The 18,566-nt window shown below is 40.9% G+C and overlaps 1 protein-coding gene across 4 annotated transcripts in view; it reads right to left on the minus strand.

The window, feature by feature from the left end:
- LOC6502706 (growth/differentiation factor 8) overlaps positions 1-18,566 on the minus strand; it is a 410,457-nt gene that overhangs the window by 272,109 nt on the left and 119,782 nt on the right. The window contains exon 5 of one of the 4 annotated variants that reach the window (XM_044717610.1): positions 9,033-9,983. The exons of 2 other annotated variants lie outside the window; for them this stretch is intronic. In XM_044717610.1, the coding sequence (XP_044573545.1) occupies positions 9,862-9,983 (122 nt within the window). In that variant the 3' untranslated portion in view covers positions 9,033-9,861. Of the gene's footprint in view, positions 1-9,032; positions 9,984-15,937; positions 16,426-18,566 lie in introns of those variants that run through there. One more of the 4 variants, XM_032455867.2, reaches the window with a different exon arrangement.

Below are 18,566 nucleotides of genomic sequence, written 5' to 3' on the forward strand. Positions count from 1 at the left end.
CTTTGTAGTTCAATACTTTTTCCATGATACACCCCCTCAACTTATAGGAGCTAACTCGTTTTTTTAGGATGGTTTTCGGAATTATTTACAAGCACATGTCATTTACACTCACTTCTTTTAAAAAAAAAGCTCATTTGTGACTCCCACTTGAATGTCGACCTATTTCACAGGAAAAAAGAATAGGTTACCTGCATGGAGAAGCAGACCCTGCATATTAAAGTCATTGCCGCAATTCTTAGTGAGGAGTCTATACTTATGACCCTAGGATCGTGGTGAAGGGGTTGCGCCATAGATTCACCACGCTCCAGGAGGAGTTAGAGGACCTTATTTTTAGTGAAAGATTTTTACTGGAAGTTCTCCCAGCTAGCCTATGAGATGCATGTTGACATTTACCGATATGCAAGGCTGCTGATTGGGTGACGCCTATCGAAATCTATGGATGCGTTCTTTAGTCATGTATTTTTCGGAAAATGGTGGTCGTTTTCCTCTGCCATTTTGTATTTCACCACGCGCAGCGAGTCGCAATGATCTTATTTCACGTCCGTTCACTTCTGAGGGCTGTTCTTGATTGCCTTCCCTCTCCTCTTCCTCCTTTTCATCATTGTGCCACGCTTAGCTTTACTCTCCTTCCCTACCGCGCTCTCATTCGAAAAGCTTCTCTCTCTTCATTCTCTCTTCATTCCTATTTATTTCCTCTTATACTATACACTTAACTTATAATTAATCAGTAAATACACGGCCTTCCTGACTTTAACACGACCTCGTGTTGCTCTGCATAGTACAAGATTTATCCTAACACATCATTATTAATATCCCAAATTATTTATCTTATCCCTATGATTACAAGGCTTACTTATACTTCAAGACAAATTCAATTGCACTTCTTGTGCCTTCAAGCGTTAGTTTGTCGGGATAACACTTCTAAAATTCTCTAGAGTACAAGCTCTTTTCCGTACAAATCCAACCACTTGAATATCCATCAGAGATTAGCTTCGCAGGATAACTTTCTTCTCTTTTACATATTTTAGAGTACACGCTCTCTTCCGCTCAAGCTCAATCATCTGGTTACCAATTTGGTTACCAAACTTATCATCAAATCATCACTTTAACAAGCTTCTTTCATACAAATCAGATTACTACGCTCTCTTCTGCATAAAATCTTTCCTCTGCACCCCTTTTAGGTCAGAGATCTCTTGCTTGCACGTACTACTTTTTTGCCGTCGTCAAGCTCTTCTGCTAATTCAAAAGTCTCTTAATCTTTAGGCACTCTACGCACACTATCATGTTAATATTTATACACTCGTCTAGTTGTCAATGATTTTAAAAAATATCGGTCACCATCTAGCACAATTGCACAATTTCGAATGGTCCCTTTAATTTTGGATCCAACTTTGTTTGGTGCCGCTCTTCGTTATTCAGTAATACATGATCGCCAATTTTATGCCTTACTACCTGAGTATGCTTTTATCCATTCTTGCCTTATCATACAATGAGCATTCTTACTTATACCTTCCTTAGCTTCCTTCCTAGCCTTATTCGGGTCTACGCGCTCTTCCTCATTTACAGTGAGCATTCCCTCGCTTCTTTGCCAATCATCAGCTCTAATGGACTATGGTTAGTTACCCGGTTCATGGTACAGTTTATTGTCAATTTTACTTCGCCCAATGCCTCTTGCCACATTCGTTCACTCGTCTCTACAGCCGTTAGCATGCCCTCTAGCACACTCATGACACGCTCCACCTGGCCATTTGCTCTACTGGCACCCGTTGCTACTACATTGAGGTCAATTTTGTTATTGGAACAGAATTTTCGAAACTCGCTACTTGTGAAGCATCTACCTTGCTCCGCTATAATTCTGTTAGGAACACCAAATATTGATATCGCAGACTTTACTGACTGTATGCAGTTCACCGTGTCCAAGTTCTAGGTGTGGTACAGGTAAACGAACTTAGTGAAGGCATAAATTTGAACGATGACGTATTCCTTCTCGTCCTTTTTTCCACTTAATTTCCCCCAAATATCTATGTGTACCGTATGCTATTATATGTCTACTAGACATCTGCATGATTACATTCATCACATACGTCTAATAGAGTACATTCGAATCGAATAGAATAGAGTGAGTGGAATGTTGGAAATGAAATGAAATAGTATGAATGTAAGCTTAGGTTCCTCTCGTAATTTGAGACGTCAAACGAAATGACAGGGAATGAACGAAACGAAAAGTGAAATGAGAAATATGTCAATGTCATGTATACCCGAATCGTTCGAGTTGTTTCTTATCATTCGGGCACTCCAAATTTGTCAAAATACCATAACATAGCTTTGTTCCTTTTTCCCCCAACTAACAAACTAATTCAATTCTCACAAACTTAGAAAGAGACCATTATTAATGATTGCAAAATTATTATGAGTCAATTTCTTCAAGACAATTCTGACCTCAACAATAATGAAGCCCAGTTAATAGATGATGAATTTGCCGATTATTTCGATGTCCTCAAATTTGAGACAATACAGGAGAAGGTGGAACAAGAAATTTCTGTATATTCCAATATTAAGGTTGCATACACTCCTGATTTTAATGCTTTAGCTTGGTGGCATTTGAATAAGCAATTTTTTCCGCTATTGCACAAAACAAGCTGCAAAATATTTTGCATTCCAGCGAGCAGCGCGGCTTCGGAACGGACCTTTTCAAACGTAAGAAATTTGATAACAGAGAAGCGTTGTCAAATAGCCACTAACTTTGAAAATATTAACAAAATAATGTTTTTGCATTCCAATTTAAATTAGATATAAATTCGCTGCATTTAATTTGTTTTTATTTCCTTTTATTTACATTTACAACTTGAATCATTTGAATGAAACGTCTCTGTTTTCAACGTTCTCAATTCACTCAATTCGTCTCCTTCTACCAAATGATTGTGCAAATGAGTAGGCGTAAGAGATCCAACCCTCTCACATCATGTTGGCTTTGCTCTCAAATTCACTCAACTCATTTTTAGCATTGTGCATTTGAATGTGGGTTTTTTGCCACTCATGCAGATGTCTAATGTCTACCTTGGGAATGGGATGTAACTCCGATTGTATTTTACCTGACACCGATTTTGACAATTTACATGTCACACAATTTTCTACAAACCTTTGCACGTATTTTGACATTCCATCAAACCAATATTGCTCGTAAATCGTATCTAGGGTTTTTTTGCCACCCCAAGTGCTGCAATGCCTCGTGAACATGATTAACAACTGACCCCCTAAATGCCCTGGGTATGACTGGCAAGAATCGTGTCTTCCCATTTCTTTAAATTTTACGATGCAGCAAACTATTCCTGATTTCATAAGAATTTGCTATTTCTTTCTGCATTTCATCACTATATAAATTTGCGATATGTCTTGATCACGCTTCTGTTCGAATATAAGCCAGTTGTGGGTTAAGTTGCCAAGTTAACTCGTACCTCTACTACCTTAGTCAAACTTTCCTGCTCTACTATAGTGACGGGATTTGGCTTCCTTGTATTCCACCTGGAATTCGTATGACTGCAGAACCACCAACGATGAACCGCGGTGTCAATACCGCTTTGTTTTAATAAAATAAAATCACTAGTCAGCACCTTAATAATTTTTTTGCGAATTTACTCATGCTTTTCGTTCCATGTTTAGGCTAGAGAAATATTTACCGTCTCGCAGGCGATCTATTTGGTCTGATATTAATAGCAGGGTATAATTATTCTCGATATTTCTCGATAATCTATGCATAGTCTATCACTGCCGTCCTTCTTTTTAACTAGTAACAATGGACTAAAAAAATTTAGCATTTGCTGAATCTTTTCTCTCACTATTTCTTTCTCACCCTCGCTAAGACGATATAGTCGTGTCTGTACCGTTTTGTTTATGTTCACTAAACGGATTTCTAAAGAACCTGTAGTAACACGTCTATTTGGAATGCCATCAATGAGAAATTGGGAATATTTGGCCAGTATGTCGGTTTGAGTTCTGTAGATATCGAATCTATCTCTTTCTAAGGTTACTCCAAAACCAAGCTCAACAAGAAAGGAAAGCTAACTTCGGGCGGAGCCGAAGTTTATATACCCTTACAGTTGAGTCGCAGTCCGCTAGGTGGCGCCACGCATCTTATATTATTAGATATGTAACGGATCGTATATAGACGGCCGATTCTTAAGAAATTTGGCATCAATTATTTTGCCCAAAAAGGCATCAAATCAATCTCCCTTAGTCAGTTATATGGCAGCTATAGGATATAGACGGCCGATCCTTATGAAATTTGGCAGATCGGATAAGTTGGCCCAAATTAGAATGCATAGAAAGTCCCATCAGTTATATGGTAGCTATAGGATATAGTCTACCAATCTCGGCCGTTCCGACTTATGTACTACCTGCAAAGGAAAGAAGGATGTGTGCAAAGTTTTAACTCAATAGCTTTAAAAATGAGAGACTAGTTTGCGTAGAAACGGACAGACGGACAGACGGACATGCTCATATCGACTCAGGAGGTGATCCTGATTAAGAATATATATACTTTATAGGGTCGGAGATGTCTCCTTCACTGCGTTGCACACTTTTGACCAAAATTATTATTCCCTCTGCAAGGGTATAATTAAATTCAGAGATTTGTATGGTATAGAATTTGCATATTGCTCTTAACAACGTTGTCGCCTATGCCTCTCAAAACATCCATGTTATAAATTCTTTTACCGAAGTTTTTAAAAATGGAAACCAAATTGAATTGCAGTCCCGTTAGGCTGATGTACTGCGCACATTTCTACCCTTCTTTCGTTGCTGCTTCGGCTCGCGGTTACTGTTTCCCTCGTACACACTGATGCCATATGTCCAACGCCACCACACTTGAAACAAGTTACTGTTGATCTCTCTCGTGCCATCGTTGTTCTGTTGTTGCTATGGCCTGGTCTAGTCTCGTTTCGCTCTTTTGTTCTACTCTTGCGACCCTCAATTGCCTTATGTCCAAGTTTCCCACAATTATGGCATCTAATCGGCGTCTGCATTTTGAACCTCTTCCTTTAGGGTCCCTGTGATCCAGAAAATTCTACATTACTGCTGAACGTGTGCGCCTTGAGTTGTTGTTGCAGTTCAGCACGCGTTTTTATGTTTGTAGTGAACGCTACTCGCTGTAGTCTGGGGTCAATTTGTATAAGAAAAAAAAATATTACGATTTAGCCTATCATCCAGAAAGGAAAGGTAAGGAATGTCCATGATTTCCCACTGTATTTAAATTCACTTACAATTACTCTTGGTGGTTTACTCACTCAGCTTTTCCGGTTCTGCATCGATCTTGGACCCAAGATGATAAAACAGTGAACATTCACTGTTTAATTTATTACAAAGGATAAGTTATACAAATGGGAAAAAGGCTTGTCTGGTCTTTCGTTCAAGGCTTTTTGGTTTGTTTATGAAACTAAAGTTAAGATAAGAACCTGTACAAATTAACTCATACTTATTCGAGCTTACATTTATGCGATGTTAAAAATGTTTAATACTAAAATAAAGAAAAATTATACATAATCGTAATTTGGGGTGGGAGTCGATACAATTTGGCGCAGCTATCGAGGTTCGCCGTGGTAGTGGTTGTGCAAATCTGCTTTACCGAAAGTGTTCCATGCTCACAGGCAAGGTCGGCACGGGATAGCACTGCTGCAACTAAATTTATCCTATTCAGGCTCACGAAATCACGAAGGCAAATCATCACGAAAACTCGCACTCATTTCTGGCTGCTCGCTTAAGCCGAAACACTGAGCTGCAGCGGCACCAGTCTTCATTTTCCCTACAGCATGTGTATTTTAGGGCTTCACTCTTTCTGGACTGCTGGTTACGTCACATTATCGCGGTACAGAATAAGATTAAAATTGGGTCATTACAAAGCTCTAGGTGTGTTCAACTGATTCCATGGGTGTTGTTCTAGCGGTCGTACTGCTTCATGCTTGCTGATCCGATCCAAAACCAAACATGGGAAGCCTATTATGTTGCGCCTGATCAGAATCGTCGTAATGATAGATTGCAGTAATTAAAACATTATGACTCACCTTATGAGTTTCTAACAACTCGATCAAAATTACCATCGATTAAAAAAGTTTTAATATCAGGCTAACTTTCCTTCACTGCTCAAGTTCTGCTATTTTTCCACTGTTAGTTGGCTCCTAGTGCCAACACCAAATAACCCAGCTCCAATAGACCGGAATTGCGCCAGAAACTGAAATCAGCAATATCAGCGGTAAGAATAACCGACTAATCGGAGCGAGCAAAACCAGCAAGCTCGGCAGAATCCTAAAACCAAGCGATCTGATTCAGCAGACCCAGAACTATTATCTAGCACGTACTTTCTTTAACATTGACCTTACTTTCATTAACATTGACCAGCTAACCATAGTTAAGGGGACCATACGTTACTCCCCCGAGTTAAAGTTCGACTATAGTGGCCTCATAACGCTAGAGTTGTCTGACCGATGCAATGATCATATGCAAGGAATCATGAGCTCTGCATCAGCTGCTGAGATCCAATGATGTCTGCTTATCCAGATCATTAATTTAATTTTTGCATTTTATCGGTTATGGACTCCGCCAAGGAGGCAACGACAGCTATTTATCAGCTTTTATTCTTGTGTGTCTTTCTTTCAGTTTTGCACGCGCTTTATTGTAGTTAGGAGCGTATGTTATATTACAGAGCGAATGCTGATTTGGGACCTAAATTTACCCTTAAATAATAACTCATATACAACTGCGCCTGCCTTCTTTTTTTGATTTGAAGCTATCGAAAACACTTGATAGTATTACAATGTTGTTGCTGTTCTGCTCTTCCTTTTCCGCTGATCTGCTCCTATGTCGGCTTTTCTTCTTCGCCTTTTCCTTTAAAAAGGCTCGTCGGTTGTCTGTCGGGTTAACGTTGGATATGTAACCTACCTTGCTCTTACCTCGCAGCACGGCTGTAGGGTTCACCCATTGGGTTGTCGGTTTCTAAAAAGGAGGTCCTTCAACATAACACTATATTTATAACTATATTTATTGGGCCAAGTAGCCACCAACAAAACCATTTAAAAATAATCATAATATGTTTAGCTGCAGCGGTTGTTATCAGTATTTATTCTTGTCTTGTCAGTTTTGCATGCACTTTGTTGTTATTTGTAGCGCATGGGCTTTTGGAAGCTTTGGTATAGCTTCGGCGTCTAAGCACTTTGTTATTGTATATTCGCCATAGAGTTAATTGACCCACGATAAATATTGAAAATTTGAATAGAAAGTGTGTAATTCGGCCGCTACCAAAAAGCTGGTAGCGTTTATTCCACATTACTTGAAAATCGCACGAAAGAATCTTATTCTAATTTATTGGGATATTGTTTAGTTCTAGAAGATTTTCTATTTTATAATAAGTTATAGAGTTCCCCAGTACATTTCTTGAACTAATGGGGCAGCTTTAATATTTTTAATGTAATTTTTCGAATTGTTTCGACGTAGCGCAAAGTTCCTTAAACGCGTCGACTAAAATTTATTTTCGCGAGTATGAATTTTATTCTCATGACAGGGAAAAGCCAAACTATACGGGAAAGCGGACCAATAAAGCACTGGCCTTATATATCCTGACTAGCTCACTCTAGAAAAAATCTAAGGTCGAGTTTTGAATGGCAGTATTAAAGAAGATATAGAGTTATTATATTTACTTATCTAAATTTTTTTCCCTTTACCTTCGCTTACCTAAGCTTTTCAAACACCCAATCAATTACACTAGTTTACACGTAATATGAACTTCGGTAAAAATGTGTTTTTTATAGTAATTTGGGGTGGGAGAATTGGGAATTTGGGAGAACTCGAAAATGACATCCGTTTATTTTTCTTAAAAACTGATTTGGAGATATTTTTGAAAATCTTCCTTTTTTAGTTTTTAGCTAATATCCCATGAAAAAACTGTTTAGTAACAAAAAGGTGATATTAATCGAAAAGTATTAGAGTGATGTTACTTCCAGAGATTTAATTCAATCTGCACATACCATATTCGACGGACCCATGTTTTTTTTTTTTAAATCAAAGAAAAAAATAAAAATTTGGCGGTTAGCAATCTTAATCATTTAATTTGTTCCAAGTAGATTTGTTTACATAAATTTTTGAATATGATATCTTTCAAATGGCCGCCTCTGGCGTTGATGGCGTATTGTGCCCTTTTTGCAGCATTTTCCACCGTTTTCGCCAACATTAGCGGCGGCTATTTCTTCACGAATGTTGTCCTTGAGCTCTTCTAGGGTCCTTGGCTTGTTAACGTAAACCTTTGACTTCAAGACCCACAAGAAGAAGTCAGGCGGCGTCAAATCGGGCGAACGCGGTGGCCAGTCCAAATCACCACTTTTCGACATCAAACGGCCCGGAAAAAATTTCTCCAGAAAATCGATCGAACGCCGCACCAAACTGTGACTTTTTCGTCGTGAAGAGGCACTTCTTGAATCTTCTCAGGATTTTCAGTGGCGTAAATACGGCAATATAAACGCTTAATGGTGTTCTTAGAAGGCGCACTTTTCACACTTTTTAATTTTTTAAAAGCACGTTGAGTTTTCACAATTGACTTGTTGTGGTGAATGTAAATTTCAACTATTTCAGAGCGCTCGCGTGGCGTGTATTGTTCCATGGTAAAAATCTGCTTGGACTGACGCTTCAAACGCGGTATGTCATTAAGCGATCTGCCATCTCTGTCAAAAGTTATGGCGTCGTCAGATGGGTCCGTCGAATATGGACAACCCTGTATTATTTATCCACATAAACATCACTTCAATACCTTTCGTTTAATATCATTTTTTTTATTGTAAACATTTTTTTTCACAGTTTAGTAAACAGATATTACCAAAACCAAGAAAGGAAAGCTAACTTCGTGCGGAGCTGAAGTTGATATACCCTTGCAGTTAAGGTTGTGCCATTTCCGATCGTTCAGTCATATGGCGGCTTTAGGATATAGTCGGCCGATCCTTATGAAATTTTGCTTAAAATCATTCTAGCTTAAAAGACACCAAAGTTATGCCAATTCCGATTGTTCAGTTATATGGCATTTCCCAAAAAAAGTCAATTGAACCTTGCGAGCGCTCTGGAGTAACAGTGTATATAAGAATAAGAGCATATTCCTTTCTTAATTAATTATGAGAGAGCACTATTTTATTATGTATTTAATTATTATTATTATTATTAATACAGTATTTAATTATGATAACCTAATCAAATCTAATTATGCTACACCAGCCCCGTTGAAGGCCTCTGGCTTCAACCAACCGGCAGCATCGCCAGCTTATGGATCGCCCTCTTGAAAATCGCTCCAGCGCTAGTCCTCACGACGGCGACCCTGACCCTTCCGTCCGCGCCGGCGTTTGTTTCGACGACCCTGGCGGGGATCCACTGTTGGGGTGGCTGGTGATGTTCCGCGACTAGAACCAGATCGCCCTTCCTGAAGTCCTCCTGCTCCCGATACCACTTCGACCGCACCTGAAGGCCATCGCTGCCAAAACGTTTGCTTAATTGACGAGACAAGCCGCCATCGCCGCAAGCACGTTAGACCCTGCTGGTCCGGGGTCCGCAGTGCTGGTGGGGCGATGAGCGGTTGACCAGTCAACAAGTGCCCGGGAGTCAACGCCTCGCCGTCGCTTGGGTCCTGACTGAGGGCGCCCAGGGGCCTCGAATTCATTACGGCTTCGACTCCAACGAGGACGGTCTGCAGCTCCTCTGCGGTCAACCGTGCGCTGCCCACCGCACGTAGGAGTAGGTGCTTTGCAGATTTGACACCTGCCTCCCATCGACCACCCATGAGCGGAGCCCGCGGCGGTATGAACGCAAATACGCATCCTTTTTTTGATGCGTATTGTCTCAGTTCGTTCGCCTCGTCCTTGATTTTTTGCCGCAGTGCCGCGAAGTGGCGACTCGCTCCGACGAAGTTCGTCGCGTTGTCGCAGTGCACCATCTGCGGACATCCTCGGCGCTCAACGAACCTTTGAAATGCCAATAAAAAGGAGTTAGTGATAAATCAGATACTACTTCTAAATGAACTGCCTTGGACGTAAAACAAACAAAAAGGGCAATGTAGGACGCCTAGGGTGGCCTACCACGAATTTTCAACGTCGTTTCAATAGGGCCACAGAAATCCACGCCACATATGGAGAATGGGCGGAGAGCACGTATTCGATCTAAGGGTAAATCTCCCATGATTTGAGTCATCAGATGAGGCTTGCATTTAAAACAGCGTATGCATGACCGTACTATCTGACTGCAGACTTCCTGCGCGTTTATTATCCAAACACGCTGTCGCAAGAGACTCACCAGTGAAAATTCGACTCGTGCAAGTATCGGACATAGCTCTGGACAAATTGAGATACTTGGGAAACTTGGCATCGTACGATATAGGAGCATTAGCTAGTCGCCCCCCGACCCAAAACAACGAAAAGGCAAGCCCAGTCTGAGAAGCTTCATAGACTTGGACCAACAACAAGTTTTTTTCGAATATTTTTAATTTCCTCTCGATACTCGTTCTCTTGAACTATCTGGACAATTTTATTAAAAGCTTCTTGATATTCGACAGGTGAAGGTACACTATCAAAAGGAACTACCAATTTTTTACACTTCTTTATAAAGCGGAACATGTAAACAAACACTCTCAGCAGTTTAAAGTGAGAAGCAAATCCTTCTATCACTTCCAATAAATATGAAGTTAATCCGACCGCATTCTTTTTACTTCCATCTGCAACACCTCTGGTGACGGATCAAACCGGGGACTCGTTGGCCACTTATCTTCCGGCTCCGTTAAAAACGATGAACCTGTAAACCAGATCGATTCCACCGTCTTCTTTAAGTCTCCACCTCTTAACACGATATCTGCCGGATTCTGTTTAGTTGGTACATGCCGCCACGTGCTGTCCTCGGACCACTCTTGAATCTCAGCAACTCTATTTGATACGAACGTTGACAACGATGATGGATGGGAACGTATCCAATGAAGATAAACTCCTGAATCTGACCAAAATATACTGCGTTCGATCAGTACTTTTATAAGAGTCTTGATTTTACGGCAGAGGTATGCGAGAAGGTGAGCGGCACATAACTCAAGACGGGGGAGCGTCTTTGTCTTAAGCGGCGCTACTTTCGACTTTGCAGTCAACAACGAGACTTAAAAACCTTCTGTAGATTCGCAACGAATATAGACGCATCCTCCATAGGCTCTCATCGATGCGTCAGAAAAGGCATGAATTTGAATTGATGACTTCGGCTCACTCATCACAAATCTCGGTATTGAGATATCTTGTAACTGTGACAAGGCGAGCTGAATTTTGTTCCACACTTATTCCAAAATGCAGTGGAATCGACTCATCCCAAACTAGCTTATTAAGCCAAAGCCCCCGCAACAGGATTTTTCCTTTAATAAGGATTGGGCTTAATAAGCCAAGCGGGTCGAATAGCTTTGATGTCACCGATAGAATTTTCTGCTTTGTCGCCCTTTGACCCATGACTGAAGAATCAATTTCAAATTTAAACACGTCATTTCAATGAACCCAAGCGATTCCTAATGCCTCTCTGAGTCTCCGTCAGCTAACTTCAGGAGAGTTTATAAACCACTTACTCAATTCAAACCAAGCGTTTTGAATAACCTGAATTACTTCGGACTTAATTGTCTTTAGCTCCTCCACGCAACCAGCACCCGTTAACATGTCGTCGACGTAAAAGTCAGACCCAATAACTTTAGCAGCTCGAGGGAATGTATTTTTCGCGGATTCCTCAACCTCTTCAAACACCTTATGGCCAGGAATGGGCTCAGATGGTTCTTGTTCGTCCGTAGCGCATTGTGCGGCCACTACGTCGAATTTTAACTCGCGGGCAAAACCTTAGATCCCGAAGTCGTAGTTAAAAAAACGTATAAAGGTTCTGACTGGACCTGGATTCCTCAAGAAACTGATCGGGTTGCTCAGGCGCTTGCTGTGATCAGCCTGGAGTTGATGTGGGATACTTAAAGCCTGGGGCTGGTTCTCCTCAAGTACAGATGGTACGGGGTTTCTACTTGTGGTCCGTTTCACGGGAGCAACACTCGAAGTAGGTTGGGTAACGCGGGTTCTACTTGTGATCCGTTTCACGGGAGCAACACTCGAAGGCGGTTGAGTTCCGCGTGTTCTACTTGTGGTCCGTTTCACGGGAGCAACACTCGAATAAGATTAGATAATGAAGCTCTACTTGTGGTCCGTTTACACAGGAGCCACTCGAAATAGGTTCGATGATGAAAGTTCTACTTATGGTCCGTTTACACTGGAGCCACGCGAAGTAGATAGTTTTAAGAGAGTCCTACTTGTGAACCGATTCACTCTGATTTCGCAACTATCTTTATTTCAGAATAACAATTCTTATATAAGATGCTAAATTATACATACTTAAATCTAAGAAAGGTCAATGTTATGTATGTGCTAAAACTAATGTGAATGACAGGGTCACCCACCTCTGAGCCTGCTGACTCAGATTGCTTATTCATGCATTGCTAGTTTTTTGCTTGGGTTTTGCTTGCCTCGGTCAGTCGGTCATTCTTCCCGCTGATAATGCTGATTTCTGCTTCTGGCGCCGTCTACTAGTGCTGGGTTAATAGGTTGGATATAGTTTAATGCTTATTACTAATTATTAATAAGTGTGCCAATAGGTTAGTGGGTTTTTTGGTGGGTTGTGTACCCTTGCACTAGAAAATATTTTGGCTCTTAAAACTAATTACTAAAAATCTAATGTAAATACCAAAAAAACCTATTGTCTCCTTCGCCTTGTTGCGCGCCCTCATAACCATTCTCCTTGTGCATCCCACGTAGTAATAGGCGTTTGTTCTGGAGTCAGTGCGCATACAGGACTCTTGCTTCTTTCTTGGCCTTGCTTCTTGCTCCCTTTTGAAGATGCTTGTTACCCATGCTGGCATGTGTCGCTGGGATGTGTGATGTGTCTCCTTCCTACATCCTTTAGAATTGGAGGTGACTTTAACTCCCTGAATTCCCTTGTTTACTGGCCCTTGCACTCTGTGCTCTTCAGTTGTGAGTTGACAAACTTGGGCTTAAGGTTCAGGGTCCGTCTATGGCTCTCCTTGTTGATCCGCGATGAGTGGGACTATGTAATCTTCCAGATTTTACTATTTTCACCTTGCCGATGCATGCAATCAAACTTTGTTCCGATACGATTTCACCGATACCCTTTCGTGGCTCGTTAGTTTCCGGTGTCTAAGCCGCCGTATTACAGACGACTTGCTCTGCCTTGATATTAGGAGCTGATTCCGGACGCACTGGCCCCATAGTAGTGGCTGTCCTTCTCCCAAATATGCCTGTTGTGGCCTCATAAGCTGCGATATGATTTCGGTGCCCAACAACAGGTCAATATTCTCGGGCTGCGTAAATTCAGGATCGGCTAAGCGCAACTGAGGTGAGATATTTCTTGGCACTTGAATAGGATGGGATGGTTGCAGCGATGTTCAGGGTTGATGGCTCCAATTGTAGTCCAAGTGTGTCAGCCATCCTTCTGGTAATTATGTTAATCTGTGATCTAGAATCTAGAAGTGTGCGGCATTGCTGAGGGGGTCCGGCTGGTCCATGTATTGCCACTTGGGCGGTTGGTTACAGAACGGTGGGCTTATCTGTAAGCAGGGCTGTGGCTGAATATACCACTCGTGATGAACTGGATCGAAGTGGAGCGGTTGACGTATTTTTCCGCTTTGATACTTGACTGGTTGCCTGACGTTCAAGGTGTCCTAACATCTGCTTCAGAGGTTGTCGGTTGGTTGGATCGGTGATGGCTAGTTCTAGAGATAACAGCGTGTGTGGGTCCAATCTTTCCTTAATGATGTGTATCAGGATTGGCTCCCAGTTGTCTGTTGACACCTTGAGTGCGTTGAGAGTGGCGATCGTTCGGAGCACGGTATCATGTAAGCTGCGCAGCTGGTCCGCTGATCCATTTCTTCTGGGGTGTCCGAAAAGCTTTTGGATCGCGGATTTAAACAGCCGTTCAATTTGGTATCAATTCTTTAGTCAATTCTTTAGTCATCCCCTAACTGGTCTGTCAACCAATTGACGTTGCGATTAGGTTTTTTGCTTCATCTCTTACACGATTCTCCAAATGACGGAATTTTACTGCATCGCTGTAGTCTTAATTGTGGATGGATTCCGTAAAAATTTCGTAGAATCGTAGCCAATGTCGGTAGTCTCCGTCAAATTTTAGAATTTCTACTGGTGGTATTACAAACGGAGGTGCGATCGCAGGTTTTTGTGTTGATGCTGAAGTCGATTGCGATTCTTCGCTCAGAAACGAAAAGTATTCTTCTCGTAAAACCTGAAATCTGTCATCGATGTGTCCATCATTTTTTATGGCTGGTTTCAGGTCGATAAAATTATGGTATCCCGTGACGATTTCCTTCCATAGCTCCTTCATGTGTTGTCTGACGTGTGTGGACACTTCCCGTCCTTCGGTGCGGTTGCACAGAAAGTGTTCCATATCGTCTAATCGTCCTTCATGTCTTCATTTTAATGATGTTGATCGAAGGTCTTCTCTTTTCCTCGTGATGATTGTGCCTTTGGCTCGAGATTTTTGCCTGTTTTCCGAAGCCTGACCCTGATGGGATTCCATCGGAAAATATGGCTTCAAATTTTTCACAAGTTCTTCTAGCGCATTGGCTTTTGTAAAATAATCATTTTCCGGACTTAGTGTTTGCTCATGGAGCTGGCATCATTCTTTTTAAACTGGGTCCATGCGTGAGTGAGCTGTTGGAGTCTCTCCTCGACGTATCCTTCCTTGAGTTTTCGCTGTGCGGAGTCCTTTGTGAAGTTTCTTATTAGCCTTTGGATGACTATGTTGCTTTCAATTTGCTCATCAATGAGCATTTCGATTACGGGGTCTGATTCTGATCCCATGGTTGCGATGTATCTTTTTTTTTTTCGACCGGCGACCACCACCAAGGATTTTCTGTTGGTGGTGGTAAAGCTAAGTTATTTTCAGTCACTGTAAATCGGTGCAGAAGTTTATGGTGCGATTTTGCACAGATTTAACATCTAGTCGATTTGCACTTCGCTACGGTGTGACCTGCCGACTTAACAAACTTAAACCTTTGCATTACAGCAAGGCGCGCGAACGGACTGCACTGGGCCACAAAATGGTTTTGAGCGTTGTAATAACTGCAAGCTGGTTTGGTGTTGGCAAAGGAGCAAGTTTTGTTTTGCTAGTCTCTTCAGCAGATAGATGCTGGTCCCTACGATTTAATACCTTTTCGATATCGGACCAAAGGGGCAGTTCCTCATAATCCAGTGACTCATTCCATTTTTGCCTGGTCACTCTGGATCTACTCTGTTCAAAACTAAATATATAATCATAGAGTGTTCAATTATAGTGTCATTCCCTATGGATAATAATGATCCACAAATCGATGACACAGTGTCGATAAGACCCATCAACGACGACGCAGATGGCTGGGAAATTTTTGGAAGGCTGAACATAATATTTATAATTATAATCGGTAATAATTACTGTCGGTGACTTGGAATGCCTTGATAGTTCCTAAGGATTCACCAGAGAGGCAAGAAATTAAATAATTAAATATCTGAATTTTGGTAATGCCAAACTGAGAAGTCTAGCTCGAGTTGGGGCTGCAGAAATTGCATCAGCTGTACTGAAGGCATTACATAGGGACATAATCCTTGCCTTGGTTGAGATTGTTAATTCTTCCAACTCGGCTCCAAATTCATCCATTTCGTCTAACTGCTCGATCTGGTCTTGCAACTTATTTGCTCATCTAAAACTTGAAGCCTGCATTCTAGCTCGGTGTTTTTCAGGAAGTGATCCAGCTTCCAAACGTTCCTCTAACCGGCGAATGCTTTTTACTTTAACATTTAATCTTCTTTTTAAATCATGAAGGGTCGTGGAATTAATTTTAGGTTTATTACTCTCCATTCAAAAAATTATTTCTTTTCTAAAAAGAAGCGACTTCGATGCAATTTAAATATTTAAAAATTATTTAAATTTTATTAAATAAATAAAGTTTTAATATGTATATGTAGTAGGTCCAGTAGTCCCTGTAGTATTCCTTCCCTTGTCACTTAATAAAATCGATGCGGCAGCACAGCAAGTTCCGCTCACGTTCGTTACCATCATTCGACTAACACATTTTCTCTCATCGATCATTTCTCTCACCCTTCTCTCTCTTAGCCTTCTCTCAAGTTGAGCCTATGTCGTCATCTCTTTAAACTTTTGGTAACTCGTCAGCGGACCTCACTCACCAGCAGAGACTACCACCGTCTCTGCTGCTATGACTTTCGCATGAATTCTATATTCCCTGAATGTAGAACTTCGCGACAACTCTGTTTGTCCTTGAATTCTACTGTTTCCCGACTCGGCCTTCCTTACCTATCTCACGTCCCTGTGTGTTGAGTTTTTAAATTGCTGAAAAGGTCAAGAAAACCTTGGTTATGTTGATTTTTTTATTCGAAGCCTTAAATTTATTTTATTCATTAATTTTTTTCATCATTATTCTCCTACAACTACAAACTAGATGAGTCGCTTTCCATAAACAATTCCAACGTTTAACATAAACTTTTCATTCTTCCTTCTTTTCTTAAGCCATTCTTAATTCTAATCAATTTTGTTCAACTTTGCCGTGCAAATACATGCACCAGGTCACCAAGACCTCCGCCATAACACTGTTCGACCCTGCGAGACAGCTGCTATACTGTGGTCAACATTTCCCTCCTTGGGACACAGATGCACATTCACTTGTGTCATCCTCATACTCTTTCCCCTCTTGGGACACAGACGCACCTTCACTTGTGCCGTCTTCATGCTCTATCCCCTCTTGGGACACAAACGCACATTCACTTGTGTCAACCGCAGGCTCTACCCCCTCTTGGGGTACAACATTATTCTGCAATTCTCATCTTAATTCGCTGATTAATTGTATATTTGGTAGCGCTCTAAGAAACTCGTGTGAGTATTTATACGTTCGCTTATTAACTAATGATTTTAATTCATATCGATCTCCATCTAATACTTTTACGACTTGAAATGGACCCTTGAACTTTGGATCAAAATTTGTTTGATGACGCTCTTCAGTCTTCAATAAAACATGATCACCTACGTTATACGCAATAATTTTCGCTTTATTTTTGTCAAATCTTTCTTTATCGTATGGTGCATTATTCTCCATATTTTCTTTAGCTTTTATTCTAGCCCTTTCTCTTTATTACAATATTCTCTTCTTCATTTATTTTCATCATACCAAAAGGCCTAGCCTCTTTCCCTATTAGCAACTCTAAAGCACTAGATTTTGTAACTCTATTTGTAGAGCAATTTATGGCTAACTGGATATCTTGCAATCCATCCTGCCAAGAACGTTCGCTAGTTTCTACAGCAGTTAGCATAGCTTTTAGCGTGCTCATTACACGTTCTACCTGTCCATTGGCACGGCTTGCTCCCGTGGCTATTAAGTGCAATTCAATTTTATTCGATAAGCAAAATTCTCGGAATTTATTACTTGCAAAGCTCCTGCCCTGGTCTGCAATAATTCGACTGGGTACTCCAAAGAAATATATGCCTGACTTCACATCTTGAATGCAATTTTCTGAGTCTAGATTAAGAGTGTGATACAAGTGAACAAACTTTGTAAATGCATCTACCTGGACATTAATGTATTCCTTTAGGTCGTTTTTCCCACTGAGTTTGCCACTTATATCCACGTGGATAGTATGCCAAGGTATATCAACCTTAGGAATGGGGTGCAACTCTATTTGTGCCTTTCCAGAAGGGGGCTTAGCCAATTTGCATCTTATGCAATTTTCAACGAATTTCTTGACATATTTAGACATATGCTCAAACTAGAATTGTTCATAAACCTTGTCTAGAGTTTTCTGCCATCCTAAATGCATCATAGCCTCATGTACATGGTTTATGACAGACCACCTAAACGCCATGGGAATCACTGGCAAACAACGAGTCTTGCCATTACGTTGTATCTTGTGGTACAATAGCCCAGTCCTAATTTCGTAAGTTTTCATTACATCGGTCTCTACATCTTCACCATTTAATTGGTCCACGATTTTTATTATGCTATCATCTCGTTGCTGTTCGGCTATCAGCCAATTATTTGTTATTGCTGCTAGATCTACACGAACCTCTGCTACTCTACGGAGGACAGTTTAAAACTATAGGGATTGGATTGCGTGATAAAAAATCCACGTGTGCCATTTGGCAACCCTTTCGATACTCAATTCTAAAATCAAAAGCCTGTAAATACCCCCACCAACGGTGTACTCTTGGGGTCAATTCAGCTTTCTTCTGAGTCGCTCTTAGTGAATTGCAAACGGTGTACACAATAATTTTCTACGATGTAAATAATGTCTGAAGTGTATTGCATTGTAACCAGCTGTATTGCATTGTGAAACTGCATTGTAAACAGCTAAGGTTTATAATTCATATGAGTGATATTTAGCTTCAGATACTGTCGTGCATTTGCTAAAATATTCTATTACTCTTTGTTTCCCATCTATCTTGTGTATTAGCATTGCACCATACCCATCGGAACTAGCATC

This window comes from Drosophila ananassae (assembly GCF_017639315.1).
Source record: "Drosophila ananassae strain 14024-0371.13 chromosome 4 unlocalized genomic scaffold, ASM1763931v2 tig00000054, whole genome shotgun sequence".
Classification (NCBI taxonomy): Eukaryota; Metazoa; Arthropoda; class Insecta; order Diptera; family Drosophilidae; genus Drosophila; species Drosophila ananassae.